At 45.6% G+C, this 17,930-nt stretch overlaps 1 protein-coding gene across 2 annotated transcripts in view; it reads left to right on the top strand.

Annotated features, from left to right (window-relative positions):
* sorcs2 (sortilin-related VPS10 domain containing receptor 2) overlaps nt 1-17,930 on the top strand; it is a 736,913-nt gene that overhangs the window by 622,313 nt on the left and 96,670 nt on the right. For both annotated transcript variants that reach the window (XM_055644862.1, XM_055644870.1), the window contains exons 12-14: nt 3,245-3,321; nt 9,004-9,095; nt 10,793-10,900. In XM_055644862.1, coding sequence (XP_055500837.1) covers nt 3,245-3,321; nt 9,004-9,095; nt 10,793-10,900 — 277 coding nt within the window. The remainder of the gene's footprint in view (nt 1-3,244; nt 3,322-9,003; nt 9,096-10,792; nt 10,901-17,930) is intronic.

The raw sequence follows: 17,930 nt of genomic DNA, 5'->3' as shown, positions 1-17,930 counted from the left end.
TCTCTCCAAGCTATCCAGAAACTGTTACCTCCCCTCGATCCCTTAGACTACCTTGGAGAGATTACTTGAACATCACTGACTCACTCCATATGGGTCAGTCTTTAAGCAACGTTGCAATGGCTTGTCTTGAACACAACTGCCACCTGTGAAGAGCGCGGGTGAGGTTTAAGCCATCTTTCAGGGATGAAAAAGATGATAAAAATCTCTTGAAACAAGGATATTCCAAATGGGAAATTGTCTTTCATGTTGACATTGAATTTCGTGTAAATACCAAATCAGAATCCAACTTCTAGGCAATAAAGTAGGCAGTTGTTATCCCACAGAGTTGGAGGAAGGAAGTGGCACCCTGTGAATTGCTCATCAATTTGCACCACTTTACTGTTCGTTAAACCAGCTTAATGACCCCACAGTTTTGTTGTGAAATTGTTGCATTTGCACAAAAAGCTTGTAGGTGCACAAACAGCTTGTAGGGCTATGGGTGATTTGTACCACTTTAATGTTAGCTTCATGAAACCAGCTTAATGACCCCACAGTTTTGTTGTGAAATTGTAACATTTGCACCGTAACTTGCTGTTAAACTTACCAGAGGAAATTAAACCAAGTAATTAACAGAAGTAGTGTTTTTTTTTTTAATGATATATAGACTGCTTATCAAACCACCTTAAACGTAGGACAAAAAATAGGGATGTCACACTTTTTTAGGTTGTGAACTGGTTTACGAATTGTTTTGGGTTCTTTTTTAAATAATTTAATTTAATGTTCTGTCTTACTTCTCTCATAATGCTGTTCTCCCCCCCCCCCCCCCCCCCCCCCCCCCCCCCCCCCCCCCCCCATTCTACTATATCCTGCACATGTTTTGATATTGAATTCTGTGTAGAAAGGAACTGCAGATGCTGGTTTAAACCGAAGATAAACCCAACGAGCTGGAGTAACTTAGTGGGACAGGCAGCATCTCTGGAGACAAGGAATGGGTGACGTTTCGGGTCGAGACTCTTCTTCAGACTGGAAGGGTGTCGACCCGAATCGTCACCCATTCCTTCTCTCCAGTGATGCTGCCTGTCCCACCAAGTCAATCCAGCATTTTGTGCCTATCCTTGATGTTGAATTCGCCCATCTTAATTCACTGCCTATATCGGTTCTACCACTATTTCTGAATCCTCTCTTGTGGAAGTTTAAGGAAATAATCTTTGACTCAGGTTCACAGGGTTTCAAACATCTTGTCACCCCTCAATGTACAATCACCTAATCGCTCCTCAGCAATTGTACGCAATTTTGTTTTACTTAGAAGACATTGATATTTGCGTGTAAATCTTATGTTTTAGACCATGCCAATTCTATCAAAACACGATCGGTTATCTCCACTCGTTCTCAACTTGTGGGGGAAAATAGATTTCTAATGGGATTTTCTTTCTCTTTTCTTTGTCGTTCTACCTGCAGCAAGGCAACGTTGGCATTTCGTTCATAAGTACTTAAAGAAATAAATGCTTGGTGTAATCATGAAAGTAGTTTGGCTTCATCCCACGGCAACATCGATATCCTGTCATATCTTGTGCATTTAGGTCTGAATTATGGAAACCAATCTTGAACATATCAAGAAAAGAAATTGACTTTATTTCTAAAGTGATGCGTGTAACCTCCCATCCAAGATGTCGCCCAACCCAGGCGAATGTTTACGTGCAAACCACAGAAGCAGATCTACAAACTCATATTACAATCTCTCCACACTCTTGTCAATATTCAATAGTCAGTAGTCAGATTTATTGTAGATGTCAGCTGATCTACATCGGTGAGACTTGGCGATCGTTTTGCCGAACACCTCCGCTCAATGCGCATTAACCAACCTGACCTCCCAGTGGCTCAGCACTTCAACTCCCCCTCCCATTCCGAATCCGACCTTTCTGTCCTGGGTCTCCTCCATGGGCAGAGTGAGCATCGCCGGAACTTGGAGGAGCAGCACCTCACATTCTGCTTGGGCAGTTTACACCCCAGCGGTATGAACATTGACTTCTCCATTTTCCGGTAGCCCTTGCTGTCTCCTCCCGTTCCCAGCTCTCCCTCAGCCCTCTGGCTCCTCCTCTTCCTTTCTTCTTCCCCCCCCCCCACCCCCCCCACCTTGCATCAGTCTGAAGAAGGGTTTTGGCCCGAAGCGTTGCCTATTTCCTGCGCTCCATAGATGCTGCCGCACCCGCTGAGTTTCTCCAGCACTTTTGTCTAGTCAGATTTATTCGTCCTATACACAAAGAAGTGCAGTGAAATGAACTTAAATCTCTTATTCCCACAGATTCCCTTGTCATGTATCTATACATGGATCGATTGTAATCATGTATTGTCTTTCTGCCGACTGGTTAGCACGCAACAAAAGCTTTTCACTGCACTGTACACGTGACAATAAACTAAACTGAACTGAACCTTCAACATTGCCAGTGTTTTCTCAGAATTCCTGCTTCCTTTATCAATTTTGCCACCTTTGTTCAGATTCATGGACAGTTTTTTTTTGTGTGAATTTCCTCACTTGGACTTGCTGCATTATTTCAGTTCCAGTGGAAGTTGAGGGCAAGTCTTTAAGTGGGACGTCCATGGAATTTTATAGTGAGAGAAAAGATAGGTGGTGGATACTTATCACCTTCACGTTCAGCAGCATCCTGTCAGTCACAGCACAGCGAAACTGGAAATAAAACAACAACATTCTATGGGCCTGTCCCACTTATGCGACTCTTTAGGCGACTGCCAGGGACTAATGTTAATGGAATCCACCTACGACACCTGGCGACAACCTACGACAACCCCTACGTTAACCTACAACAGCAAAAATCGTCGCCACTGTTAACGGAAACTTTCAACATGTTGCCACTTTTGTGGCAGTCGCCTGCAGTCGCTCAAAAAATCACCTAAGTGGGACAGGCCCATTAGAGTCAAGAGAAGAAAGCCATTCCTTCAGTGTATGTGGATTTAAATCCATCCCAGGGAGCTGTTAAATGCAGCAATCTGCAGCATTTTCTCTGAATCAAAATGCTCTTCCATTTTCCCGGTGCACACTTTTGCCTTTCAAAATGCGTGGCATCTTGCAGCTTCGAAATGAACACAATGATGAATGGTGAAAATTCATAGTGTGGCCTCTGGTGGGAAAGGACACTGGAGATAATCCTTCTATCCTCTGTACCGTCACAATGAGCAATATGTTCACAGCAGCTTAAGACTTTTTCTGCCTTTATGTTTCATAAATGAATGGCTTCTTGTCTCGTAGGAAACTTGGGTGCCCAGCTGGTTGAGTACAAGGAAGATATGTACATAACCTCCGACTGTGGAAATACATGGAGGCAGGCAAGTGAATCAACCTACTGCTTTCCACAGTGGCTTGACGTGTTCTACCCTTATAGTTGATACGATATGATACGATACAATACGATACAACTTTATTTATTCCAGTAGGGAAATGCAGTAATTTATGCACAAAATCCATGAAACATGAGATTAAAGTGACGAGTGGGAAGGATTGGGGATGTGCAAAGCTTGGGGGGGGGGTTGTGTGAACATTCAACAGTGCCAGTGTTTCTCAGAATTCTCAGGTGGGGGTGGGGGGGGGGGGGGGGGGGGAGAGGAGTCAGTCTACCCACGACAGAAGGGGGAGGAGTTGTACAGTTTGATAGCCACAGGGAAGAAGGATCTCCTGTGACATTCTGCGCTGCATCTTGGTGGAACCAGTCTGTTGCTGAAGGTGCTCCTCAGGATGACCAGTGTGTCATGGAGGGGGTGAGCTGTATTGTCCAAGATGCTCCCCAGTTTGAGGAGCATCCTCCACTCCTGGACCACCTCCCATGAATCTAACTCCGCCCCCAGGACGGAGCCAGCCTTGCTGATGACTTTGTTAATCTTTTGTCATTGTGTGCATTTATGCAGTGCAGCTGTTATCCGGACCTCTTTGTTAATTTTCACTGTAAAAATTAGAGCATAAATGCTATGAACACTAGTTTAAAAGAAATGTATATTTTTTCCTCTTGGATTCGACACTCTTTAATCATTCAGGATATTTTAATCCTGAAACCTTAATCTGCCCGGATGTTTATTCTCTGTCTGCAGATATGTGGCTCAAGAAGCTAACAGCTTCACAGGAGCCAATAATGACGTTAGGCGTGTGAAAGAGCACAATGCTAACTGTGCAGTGTATGGACACAATAATGTCAAATGTGCAGCATTTTGAGGTTGGGAAAGAAGTTGATGCTTTGGATCTTTAGCCTTTCAACAGAGTGGTAAAGAGCATTGTATGATCAGAAGAAATTCAGGTTGTTATTTGATCTCAGCAATCTGTGAAACCAATAGGTTTGTGTTCTCATTGTTCTTAATGTGAGAACTCCGTTAAATAGACTCAGGCCTGCTTAGAACTCAAACACAAGACCATCTGGGAATACCAGGTGCAGTGGGTTCATTGCCGGGGGTAACAGATGAGCCAGCCAGCAGACAGAATCCGTGTCCCGACAAGAACCTTAGCCGCACTGCAGAAGAAAAATTATTATTATAGGGTGAATTAAATCACAGGGCGTCCATCCATAAATCAGTTGCTATAAAATTAGATCAGTGAATCAATAAAGGATTTTATTTTGTGCATAAAATACCAAAGTAACATATTTTGCATTCGTAATAACAGGTAGAAATGTGATATGCGTTTTGAATTATTAAATAATCCTATTGATTAAAGGATGAAAAAATGAATAAGTGGTTTGAAAATGAGTTTGAAAATGATCTTCAGTTGTCAGTAACAACTGCTGTATTTGCATTACAGGGAAAATTTAATATTTCCACTAGTGCCCTTCTCATTTCTTTCCTATCATCTTTGCATTTTGCTTTTCCATTCAGCTACAAATTAGCATTTATTTCACATTAGTTTGTGTAATATGCTGGTAAACTAATGGCCTTTGTTGGGATTGGCAGTATGTTTGGAATTCCCCAAGCTGGGAGCTCATCTTAAACATTGAAAATAGGTGCAGGAGGAGGCCATTTGGCCCTTCGAGCCATCATTTTGTCAGAGGTCCATCTGTTCCAGTTTGAAGTTGCTTCAACACAAAAATGCAGTGACAAAGAGAAGAAGAGATGAATCAGGTCTCACCGTACTCAGCAAGGAAACACTAGGAACTGCAGGAGTCTTCGGCAAAAAACACAAAGTACTGGAGTAACTCAGCGGGTTAGGCAGTATCTAGGGTTTGCCAACTTTCTCACTCCCTATTAAGGGACAAAAGGTCAAAATACGGGACAAATTCCCGAAGGCAATTCGTTGACCGACTCGGCCGTGGCTGGGTGAATGATGAGATGGCCCGGGTGCTGGACTGCACACAAAGCCCAGCCAGAGGGCTAGCTGAGGAGTTTTGGCCCGTGTGCAAAAGCCCAGCACCCCATCCAACTCATGAACTGATGATCGGCCATGAGAAGGAGGGGTGGTGGTGTTGGCAGTAAGCGAAGGTCCGAAGGTCGGACAGCTGGCTGGGCTGCCGACTGACAGGGCCACGGGCGAGGCGCTGCTGCTGCTGCACTCCATGGGCTGCACTACATCGGGACGGGTGAGGCGAGGACAGACGCGGCGCTGCGACCAGACAGTCCACTCGACCCGAGTAGTAGCAGTGAAATACGGGACAAGGGCGGTCCCGTATGGGACAAACCAATTTAGCCCAAAATACGGGATGTCCCGGCTAATATGGGACAGTTGGCAACCCTGGCAGTATCCCTAGAAGATGGATTAGCAACATTTCAGTTCTCACCCCTTCATCTGAAGAAGGGCACTGAAACGTCACCTACCCCTGTCTCCCAAAGATGCTGCCTGTTCCGCTGAGTTACTCCAGCAATTTGTGTTTTTGTTCCATTTTCATTTTCAAGTACTTCAGGGTTGCAAATTTGCAATAGCCCCATTGTTCTGAAATTTAAATAAAAATACGTGATGGAAATTTCTAGATAAAGCCAGAGAATGAAAGGATAGGTCAAAAGGTCATAAGGGTAGGAGCAAGATTAGGCCATTCGGCCCATCAAGTCTACTCCACCATTCAATCATGGCTGATCTATCTGTCCCTCCTAACCCCATTCTCTCCTGCCTTCTCCACATAACCTCTGACACCCAGGGGGGAGAGATAGATCAGCCATGATTGAATGGTGGAGTAGACTTGATGGGCCGAATGGCGTAATTCTACTCCTATCACTTATGGTCATATGAATTCTTCTTCCTTCGTGTCCATCTTCCATGTTTCAAATGTTGACATCGCTATCATCGTCTGTCCTGAAATAGACGCAAGCTTCCGGCGACACTCAGTGGGAGCCATCACTTGTTACAATAGATGATGGTGATAGCAGAATTAGCTCAGGATACTTCCAGTTTCCAGCCCCGCGAAGTGGACGCTTCTGCTATGGGGCCTATGAATAAGGAAATATGTTTCCATTTAAGCCCGGGTACTTTTTCTGATACATAATTTGGACCAAAGAGGTACTATTGGTGTTGCAGTTTGTTGTCCTTTACTTAAATTAATTTGAAAAAGTATTGAACTTGCTTATTGTTTTCAGAGTTAAAGTTCTGTCCCACTGTACGAGTTCATTCAAATAGTTCTCCCAAGTTTGCCCTGATTCGAACTTGGAGATTTACGGTAATTGCCGCTCGACGGTACTCGGGGCTCTTGTGGACATTTTTTAACATGTTGAAAAATCTTCACGAGCCTTCCCGAGCTTACCGCGTTTCCCGAGTACCTGCCGTTAGCGTTACGAGCCGCTAAAAGAAGTCCCCGAGTTCCGACGTACCCGCTACGTTCATTCTCCGTGCTTACCACGAGTTTAATTTTTTATTAAACTCGGGAGAGCACTTGAATGAACTCGTGCAGTGGGACAGGGCCATTAGGGGTATGTGAGGTTCAGTGATTCAATTCAATTCAACTTTAATGTCATCGCACAAAATACAAGTATCAGTACAACGAAATGCAGTTTTGCGTCAGTCCGTAGTAGTTGTACATAAAGAGAAAAAACAAGAAAAAAATAGAAAGAGAGAAGATACAGAATAATCAGGAAATACAGAATGATTAAACAAAGGGGTACGGAGGGACCAGAGAAGTCTATCGTCGGGACTCCGAGTTCAGCAGTGTGATTGTGTTGTTATAGAAGCTTTTCCTCATCCTGCTGGTACGTGACCTGAGGCTCCTGTACCGCCTCCCTGATGGGACGAGGGCAAACAGTCCATGGTTGGGGTGTGAGGGGTCTTTGATGATTTTCCAGCCCGTCTCAGACACCGTTTTCGGTGGAGGGCATCCATGGCAGGGAGCGGGGCACCGATGATGTGCTGCGCGGTTTTCACTACCCGTTGTAGTGCCTTCCTGTCCGCAGCAGTGCAGCTGCTGTACCATACCGTGAAGCAGGTGGTCAGGATACTCTCTATGGTACAGCGGTAAAAGTTGGTCAGGATCTGGGGGGACAGGTGGGCTTTCTTGAGCCTCCTAAGGAAGTAAAGGCGCTGTTGTGCCTTTTTGATCAGCTTGGAGGTGTTGAGGGACCAGGACAAGTCCTCCGAGATATGCACTCCGAGGAATTTATAGCTGGAGACGCGCTCCACCTCAGTCCCGTTGATATGGATGGCGGTATGACTGCCTCCTCTGGTCTGCCTGAAGTCGACAATAATCTCCTTCGTCTTTTTGGAGTTGAGGATGAGGTTATTGTCGGCACACCAGGTGGTCAGGTGCTGGATCTCATCCCTGTAGGCTGACTCATCGTTGTCGCTGATCAGTCCTACTACCGTGGTATCGTCAGCAAACTTAATAATGGCGTTGGATCCGTACTTTGGGATGCAGTCGTGGGTGAAGAGGGAGTAGAGGAGAGGGCTGAGCACACAGCCCTGTGGCACTCCGGTGTTCAGTGTTATAGTGGAGGAGGTGAGGTTATTGACCCTAACAGACTGTGGTCTGTTAGTGAGGAAGTCCAATGTCCAGTTGCAGAGGGAGGTGGAGATGCCAAGTCCACTGAGTTTGGTGATCAAGCTGGCTGGGATGACGGTGTTAAAGGCAGAGCTGAAATCAATGAACAGCAGCCTGATGTAGGAGTTGTTGTAGTCCAGGTGGGTCAGGGCAGAGTGTAGGGCCGCCGATATGGCGTCCTCTGTAGAGCTGTTGGTCCGGTAGGCAAACTGATGGGGGTCCAGTGTGGGGGGGAGGCAGGCTTTGAGGTGAGCCAAGATCAGCCGCTCAAAGCACTTTGCAATGACAGGGGTGAGTGCCACTGGGCGGAAATTGTTGAGACTCCCTGTAGCTGACTGTTTGGGCACTGGCACGATGGTTGATGTCTTGAGGCAAGTGGGGACAACACCCTGGGCCAGTGGGAGATTGAAAATGTCGGCGAGGACTGGGGATAGTTGTCCAGCACATGCCCGAAGCACCCGGCCAGCTTTGCGCTCATTCACCTTGCTCAGTGCATCTTGTACAGCAGAGGTGGAGAGGCTGAGAGGTTGTTCATTCGGGGGTGGAGCAACTTTAATGGCTGGGGTTTTGTTGTCTCGGTCAAAGCGAGCATAGAAGTGGTTTAGCTCATCAGGCAGGGTGTCGTTGTCTGGGGGAGGGGTGTTAACTTTCTGATAATCGGCAAGGGATTTGATTCCTTGCCACATGCGCCTGGGGTCAGAGTTGTTGTGGAAATGCTCCTCAATCCGCCGTTTATGATTTAGTTTAGCAGTCCTAATTCCCATTTTCAGATTGGCCCTGGATGAGCTGTATCCCTCAGCGTCGCCAGATCTGAAAGCGGCATCGCGAGCCTTCAGTAGGAGTCTGACCTCCCTGCTCATCCACGGCTTCTGGTTAGGGAAAGTCTTTATCTCCTTGTGTGTAGTGACATTATCTGTACAGAATTTTATATAGTCCAGAACTGTTGAGGTGTATGAGTTGATGTCCACTTGTGAATTGGAGGTGGACTGAGTAGCAAAGAGACTCCAGTCTGTCTGCTGAAACTGCTCCTGTAATCTCAGCATTGTCGTACATTAATTTTTGTTATTTATTTCAGGTGTTTGAGGAAGAGCATCATATTCTCTACCTTGATCATGGCGGAGTTATTGTTGCCATCAAGGACACCTCAATCCCCCTGAAGATACTCAAGTAAGGAAATCCAATGGCAATTTAAAAATGAATAATAATCAATAATTTATTAAGCGCCTTGTTAAGAAAAGCTATATTTATCCTGACTCAAATTAACACTCGTACATTAAGCAAATGATAATAGACGGGAAGTGTTCAATAGGGTTAGCAAAACAAATTTGTGTAACAGGACAAGAGTTACCTTCGTTTCTGGTCAGAGGTGGTCAGATCAACAAGACCGCTTTGCCATCTCTCAGCCAGCAATTGCCTAGTTCATAGAAACATAGAAAATAGATACAGGAGGAGGCCATTCGGCCCTTCGAGCCAGCACCGCCATTTATTGTGATCATGGCTGATCGTCCCCAATCAATAACCCGTGCCTGCCTTCTCCCCATATCCCTTGATTCCACTAGCCCCTAGAACTCTATCTAGCTCTCTCTTAATTCCATCCAGTGATTTGGCCTCCACTGCCCTCTGTGGCAGGGAATTCCATAAATTCACAACTAACTGGGTGAAAAAGTTTTTTTCTCACCTCAGAGTTAAATGGCCTTCCCTTTATTCTAAGACGGTGGCCCCTGGTTCTGGACTCGCCCAACATTGGGAACATTTTTCCTGCATCTAGCTTGTCCAGTCCTTTTATAATTTTATATGTTTCTATATGACCCCCCTCATCCTTCAAAACTCCAGTGAATAGAAGCCTAGTCTTTTCAATCTTTCCTCATATGACAGTCCCGCCATCCCAATCTCGTGAACCTACGCTGCACTGCCTCAACAACAGGGATGTCCTTCCCCAAATTAGGAGACCAAAACTGTACACAATACTCCAGATGTGGTCACCAGAGCCCTATACAACTGCAGAACTGCAGTAGTTCCTTGCCCTCTGTTGAACACGTCACGCCTACAAGGGCTTAATGTTCTGGCCTGCGAACGCTTTGCTGGTCTCCTCTTCCAGCGTTCTGCTCAGGCTGTGGGAACATAGAACACGGCACATAGAAGCATAGAGCGGTGGCGCAGTCACTGCCTTACAGCCCCTGAGATCCGTGTTCAATCCGTGACTATGGGTGCTGTCTGTATGGAGTTTGCACGATCTCCACCATGATCTCCACCTTTTCTCCGAGATCTTCTGTTTCCTCCCACACTCCAAAGACATACAGGTTTGCAGGTTAATTGGCTTGGTGTAAATGTAAAATTGTCCCTAGTGTGTGTAGGATGGTGCTAAAGTGCAGGGATCGCTGGTCGGGGTGGACTCGGTGGGCCGAATGGCCTGTTTCCATGCTGTATCTCTAAACTAAACTAAACAATGATCTGGAGGTGTATTTTAAAAATTGGCTAAACGGTAAAGAAAATATACAATAGATAATAGGTGCAGGAGTAGGCCATTCGGCCCTTCGAGCCAGCACCGCCGTTCAATGTGATCATCCCCAATCAGTACCTCGTTCCTGCTTTCTCCCCATATCCCCTGACTCCACTATCTTTAAGAGCCCTATCCAGATTGTAATATAGAGAATTCATATCGGGAGCAACTGCTGAGTGGAATTCATAACGCTGCAAGCTTTGTTTCTAATCTACTTCAGCAACTTCAGCTGTGGAAGTAAATCGGGAACAATAAAAGTGCTAAGTGACTTAACAACCTCAAGTGAAGCGTTGGAATTGGTTGTATTACTGCCTTAACTATGAGGAGAGCAACTGAAATTCTTATGACATATTTCACCTCTTAGGTTCAGTGTAGACGAAGGACATACTTGGACAACACACAATTTTACCAGCACTTCCGTCTTTGTCGATGGACTACTGAGTGAACCAGGGGATGAAACACTGGTCATGACGTGAGTGTTTGAATACATTAAACGCACTATGTTTTAAATAAAGCAAATGTTGGCGCGGGCATTTTGTGGTCTGACCTCCAAATCTCTCCTTTCAGGCAAGAGAGGTTAGAACAAGGATGATTCACAGAAGGTGTGAATATAAATTGTTTCTATACTCTGCGAACTATTGCTCAAACTGTGTGCAAAACGCACTGCGCTCAATTCAATTACAGAGCATATAGCAATAATAGATTGTAACAATATACACTGATTGAAGATGGTTATTGGGCTGGAACAATTATTGCTGCCACCATGTGGATTATCAGTCACCTTGTAGCACCTTTGGTTCCACAGCTTGAATTGATACATGGTTAATTCTAATTGCATTTCAATTTTTTTTTCAAATTTTGCAGTTACAAATTGTTCATGCTGCTTTGCAGTTATGCTTTCTTGAAAGTAATTTCTGAGGGTTTCAGTTCAGTTTGCTGACAAATTATTTTCCTCAATGCTTTGAAGATCCATGAGAAATGTGCAAGTCAAGAGTCAAGAGTGTTTTATTGTCATATGTCCTTGATGGGACAATGGAATTCTTGCTTGCTGCAGCACGACAGAATATGAGAATATGTAAACATTGAACATACGGGGAAAAAGAGAGAAAAAAAGAAAAAGTTCAATAAATAACAAATATTCTGTCTGTTTGTAAAGTTTTGAGGATGTGTCAAAATCTCACAAACAGGGCATTTAAACAGACACAGCAATTAGATTGAAGATAGACACAAAATGCTGAGTAACTCAGCGCAGGGGCGAAAATCTCGGGAGAGGCCAGTTTTTTGAGAGGTGGGGGCCGATCCCCCCCAAGTTTTTGTAATCCGGATTTTAAATCCCGGTGAAATCTCCGCTTTCCGGGAGACAATGGGGGTGCGACTGATGATCGAGGGCGCCGATTAGACGAGAGAGACGTCGGTCAGCGGGCAATGAGGGTGGGACTGAGGATAGAGCGCGGTGATTGGAGGAGGGAGACGATTCAAAACACTCTTAGCACAGACCTGCGCCTCATCCACAGCCAGGATCGACACCTGCTCTCCGGCGCTATCCCGTCCCCACCCGAGTGCCCCCCCATGGGTGGCCAGAGACGTCAGGAGTCAGATGGGCGTGGTGCCCCCAGGCCCACAGCCAGCGCAGGAGCAGCAGCGCAAAACCCAGCTCAACTCTGTCTGCCCGCCAGGTTAACCTACAGCCCTTCCTGGACTTGCGAGGAATATGGCCTAGGCTTACGGCCAGCGCGGAGAAGCAGCGCTGGTGTCCCATCAGTACAGGCAGGACTGTAGGTTGACCCGGCGAGACAGGCGGAGTTGAGCTGCATTTAGCGCTGGATTGAGCCCCCGAAGCCTTGCACGTGTGTCTGTGGGTGTGCGCATGCGCATGCGACCGCCAAGAAATTGTGGCCCCCCTGTTCCCTGTCCCCTCCATATTTTGATAGCGATTTCCATGCCTGACTCAGCGGGACAGGCAGCATCCCTGGAGAAAAGGTATGGGTGATGATTCAGACCCGAAACTTCACCCATTCCTTCTCTCCAGAGATGCTGCCCGTCCCGCTGAGTTCTTCCAGCATTTTGTTTCTATCTTTGGTTTAAACCAGCATCTGCAGTTCCTTCCTACGCAGGAATTAGCTCACTCACTGATTTTCTTTTCCCTAGAGAATGGGCAGATACTCAACAAATAGCAAAGATAGACACAAAAAGCTGGAGTAACTCAGTGGAACAGGCAGCATCTCTGGAGAGAAGGAATGGGTGACGTTTCGGGTTGACATCCTTCTTCACAATAGACAATAGACAATAGGTGCAGGAGTAGGCCATTGGCCGCTCGAGCCAGCACCACCATTCGATGTGATCATGGCTGATCATCCACAGTCAGTACCCTGTTCCTGCCTTCGCCCCATACCCCTTGACTACGCTAACTTTAAGAGCTCTGTCTAGCTCTCTCTTGAAAGCATTGAGAGCACCAGTTTCCACTCTCAACTCTCTATGTGAACATTTTTTCCTCATCTCCGTTCTAAATGGCTTACCACTTATTCTTAAACTGTGGCCCCTGGTTCTAGACTCCCCTAAGATCAGAAACATGTTTCCTGCCTCCTGCGTGCCTCAGATACAACAAGTAATATAACTACTGCAAATATGTCACGAGTTCTGTTTATGAGCACGGTGGAGTAGCGGTAGAGCTACCGCCTAACGGCGCCAGAGACCCGGGTTCGATCCTGACTACGGGTGCTGTCTGTACGGAGTTTGTACGTTCTCCCTGTGACCTGCGTGGTTTTTCTCAGAGATCTTCGATTTCCTCCCACACTGCGAAGACATACAGGTTTGTAGGTTAATTGGCTTGTTATAAATGTAAATTGTCCCTAGTGTGTGTGGGGTAGTGTTAATGTGTGGGGATCGCTGGTCGGTGCAGACTCGCTGGGCCGGAGGGTCTGTTTCCACGCTGTATCTCTAAACTATACTAACAATACTAATTATACACACAAACACAAATTCAATGAAATCACAAGCTGTTTCCTCAAGATCACTTGAGAAAGCACTCTTCAGTTCCACGTAGAGTATAATTTAAATGTTAGCAATAGAAAAATATAAGAATAAATGCAAGACTTTCTAATGAACATGTCTGTAAGGCATGGATAATATAATGTCAGCAGACATGCAGATTTCTCTTCCCAAATCACGTAGCTCTGCTTTAAAGCAATAATTGCCTTCATAAGAAATCACCTCGATTTATAGTTTAGTTTATCGAGGTACAGTGAAAAGCTTTTGTTGCATGCTGACCAGTCAGCAGAAAGACAATACATGATTATGGGCCTTTCCCACTCAGGCCTTAGGCGACTGCCGGCAACTGTCATAGTCGGAGCAAGTTGCCGAAAAACCGGCGACTAGACCCCCCCTTTGACATAAAATTTGAAATAGAATCATTACATTAACATTAACAAAAAAAAACGAAGTCAGCACCAGCGACAACGTACGTCACCTACCACAACTACGACAGCACCTACATCAGGAGAAGTCAAGCTGCGCTCATTGGCGTCAACCCACTGTCTCCGAAAAAAACATGTTGAAAATCCAGCCGCGACCAGAAAGATGCTACGACTCTTTGGGTGACTGTGGGGACTACTCACGACCATACAGGAGACACCCCGGCAACCACGTGGCGACAACCTAGTCGCCTGTAGTTGCTTAAAAATAGTCTAAGTGGGACAGGCCTTTTAAATTAATTTACAGTGTAAAGATTTAAGAGCGTGGAGCGATAGTAATATCAGTTTGTAGATCGGCTTCTGTGGCTAGCACACAAATGGTCGCCTGGGGTTCAGCGCCACCACCTCCTCCCCCCCCCCCCCCCCCCACTTATTATTTTTCTTCAAATCGTTTGCTATGTCGCTCTTCAAGAGAGATGCTAAATGCATTTCGTTGTCTCTGTACTGTACACTGACAATGACAATTAAAATTGAATCTGAATCTGAATCTGAATCTTGGTAGTTATAAGAACAGATATGTGGAAGGGGGAAAGATGTTTCGAGGCGAGCAAGTTTCAGACTCGCAGTACCAGAGTTATTTTTTTCAGCAAGATTTTCAAGGGCAAAAGTTTAATTTTGCTACTGCAAGCTAAAAACACTAAAGGCGATGTGTTACATTGTTCAATAGAGTATGGTTGCACAACTGTGAATATAAGTGGTAGACGCAAAATGCTGGAGTAACTCAGCGGGACAGACAGCATCTCTGGGGAGAAGGAATGGGAGACGTTTCGGGTCGAGACCCTTCTTCAGGTGTGATTATGCATCAATTTCAATGGCCACCCACGGTTAAAGTAGCGGCTGTTTTATAAAGAAAAAATAGTGTCTGATTAATACTGGGAGTTTATGTGGAAACAGTACAGTTTTTTATGCTTGTCAATTTCCAAAGTAACTTTCAAGTGCTGGAATATTTCAGTGGGTCGGGCCGCAACTCGGGAGTACATGGATAGGCGACGTTTCAGATTGGGACCTCTCTTCCGAAACATCCCTTCGACCCGAAATGTCACCTTTTCCTTTTCTCCAGAGATGCTGTCTGTGTCCACCCAGCTTTTTGTGTCCATCCAGTTTAAACCAGCATCTGCAGTTCCTTCCAGTACAAAACCAGAGATGTTTGTTTCTCCTGAGTTCTCCTGAGATTCTGCCTGACCTGGTGTGTTGATCCAACAGTTCATGTCTACTTTTCCAAACCAGCATCTGGACTTCCTTCTTCCTACTTCTAACTTTTAAATGCTTCATTAGTTCCCACTCGAAATCGCATTATGAACAAACTCAGCCCACAACATGCAAATAGTGTTCTCCAATTCATCACTTGCGTTCTATTCAATTGTTTAATGGAAAAGGACACAAAGTGCTGGAGTAACTGAACAGGTCAGGCAGCATCTCTGGAGAACATGGAGAGGTGAAATCTTGGATTGAGATCCTGGTCTGAGGTCTGAGGTCCCCACCTGCTTTAAAAGGGCATCAATTATACCGGTGCCCAAGAAGAGTAAGGTGACATGCCTCAATGACTATCGACCAGTGGCACTAACGCCGGTGGTGATGAAGTGCTTTGAGAGGCTGATCATGGAGCAAAACATCGCCTACCTCGACAAAAACCTGGACCCACTGCAGTTCGCTTACCGCCACAACAGATCAATGGTGGATGCGATCTCGCTGGCCATCCACTCCGCACTGGACCACTTGGACAACAAAAACTCATATGTCAGGCTGTTATTCATCGATTACAGCTCGGCATTCAACACAATCATCCCCTCCAAACTGGTTACCAAACTCGTAGAACTGGATCTCTGCGCATCCCTCTGCAACTGGATCCTCGACTTCCTCATCCACAGACCACAGTCTGTTCGTATTGGTGGAAATGTGTCAGCCTCGATAACAATCAGCATGGGAGCACCTCAAGGCTGCGTGCTCAGCCCCCTGCTGTACTCACTCTATACCTATGACTGTGTAGCCAACCACAGTGTGAACTCCATCATCAAGTTCGCTGACGACACCACTGTTGTGGGACGTATCACTGATGGGGATGAGTCAGAGTACAGAAGAGAGATCGAGCAACTGTCCATATGGTGCCAGCGCAATAACCTGGCCCTCAACACCAGCAAAACCAAGGAACCGATTGTGGACTTTGGAAGGAGTAGGAGGGGGACCCACAGCCCCATTTATATCAATGGGTCGATGGTTGAAAGGGTCAAGAACTTCAAATTCCTGGGCGTGCACATCTCTGAAGATCTTTCCTGGTCCGAGAACACTAACGCAATTATCAAAAAAGCTCATCAGCGCCTCTACTTCCTGAGAAGATTACGGAGAGTCGGTTTGTCAAGGAAGACTCTCTCTAACTTCTACAGGTGTACAGTAGAGAGCATACTGACCGGTTGCATCATGGCTTGGTTCGGCAATTTGAGCGCCCTGGAGATGAAAAGACTACAAAAAGTAGTAAACACTGCCCAGTCCATCATCGGCTCTGACCTTCCTTCCATCGAGGGCATTTATCGCAGTCGCTGCCTCAAAAAGGCTGGCAGTATCATCAAAGACCCACACCATCCTGGCCACACACTCATCTCCCTGCTACCTTCAGGTAGACGGTACAGGAGCCTGAAGACTGAAACAACCAGCATCAGGAATAGCTACTTCCCCACAGCCATCAGGCTATTAAACCTGAATCGGACAAAACTCTGATTATTAATAACCACTTTCTGTTATTTGCACTTTATCAGTTTATTTATTCATGTGTGTATATATTTATATCATGGTATATGGACACATTTATCTGTTTTGTAGTAAATGCCTACTATTTTCTGTGTGCTTAAGCAAAGCAAGAATTTCATTGTCCTATACATGGACACATGACAATAAACTCACTTGAACTTGAACTTGGACCTGGTGTGTTGATCCAGCAGTTCATGTCTACTTTTCCAAACCAGCATCTGGACTTCCTTCTTCCTACTTCCAACTTTTAAATGCTTCACTAGTTCCCACTCAAAATCGCATTATAAACAAACTCAGCCCACAACATGCAAATAGTGTTCTCCAATTCATCACTTGCGTTCTATTCAATTGTTTTATGGAAAAGGCCACAAAGTGCTGGAGTAACTGAACAGGTCAGGCAGCATCTCTGGAGAACATGGATAGGTGACATTTTGGGTTGAGATCTTTCTTTGGTCAACCCCCAGCTTGGTTGGGGGCAGTCAAAATAGATCACAACACAAAAAACTCACTCAGAATTTATACAGGTGGGTTTGGATATGCCACCTGCAACCTGCTCCCTGCAGTCATGACTTTAATTAGCTTTGGCAGGCAGGTAGTTATTGCTGCAATTAAACTTCAGTATAAGACATTAATTAGCCCTTCCTTGAGCTGAATTTCATTGACCTTTAAATGTAACATCTCCAGTAAGCTGAAATAGAGTATCAAGTGCACTTCATTAGGGTTTGTTAAGTTTCAGTAGCCAAGATGTAATCAGTACTTTTGATTAGAAATTGGTCCGCATACTTTTAGTGCACAAAATGTCCCTGCATTTAGTGCAGCACTATATCAGATTCTTCTTGCAAAATTACCAAATTAGCCAAAAGTAAATAGGCACCATTCCCAAAACCGAAGATCTTGGAAAAAAAACCCACGCGGGTCATGGGGAGAACCTACAAGCTATTCAGCATTGCTGCGGTATTTTGCTGCACAGTATTGAGAAGGGCATCAGCTCTTCAAAGCACACTCGCCATTGCAAGCAGACAACAGTATCATCAATGGACGGCAAGGTGGCGCTGCGGTAGAGTTGCTGCCTTACAGTGCTGGAGACCCGGGATCTATCCCGACTATGGGTGCGGTCTATACGGAGTTTGTACGTTTTCCCCGTGAGCCGCGTGGGTTTTCTCCGAGATCTTCGTTTTCCTCCTACTCCAAAGATTTGCAGGTTTGCAGGTTAATTGGCTTGATGTATCTGTAAAATTGTCCCTTTTGTGTGTAGGGTGGGGTTAAAGTGCGGGGTTCCCTGGTCAGTGC

This window comes from Leucoraja erinacea, chromosome 1 (assembly GCF_028641065.1).
Source record: "Leucoraja erinacea ecotype New England chromosome 1, Leri_hhj_1, whole genome shotgun sequence".
Taxonomy (NCBI): domain Eukaryota; kingdom Metazoa; phylum Chordata; class Chondrichthyes; order Rajiformes; family Rajidae; genus Leucoraja; species Leucoraja erinaceus.
This window is presented reverse-complemented; position numbering and strand designations above follow the sequence as displayed.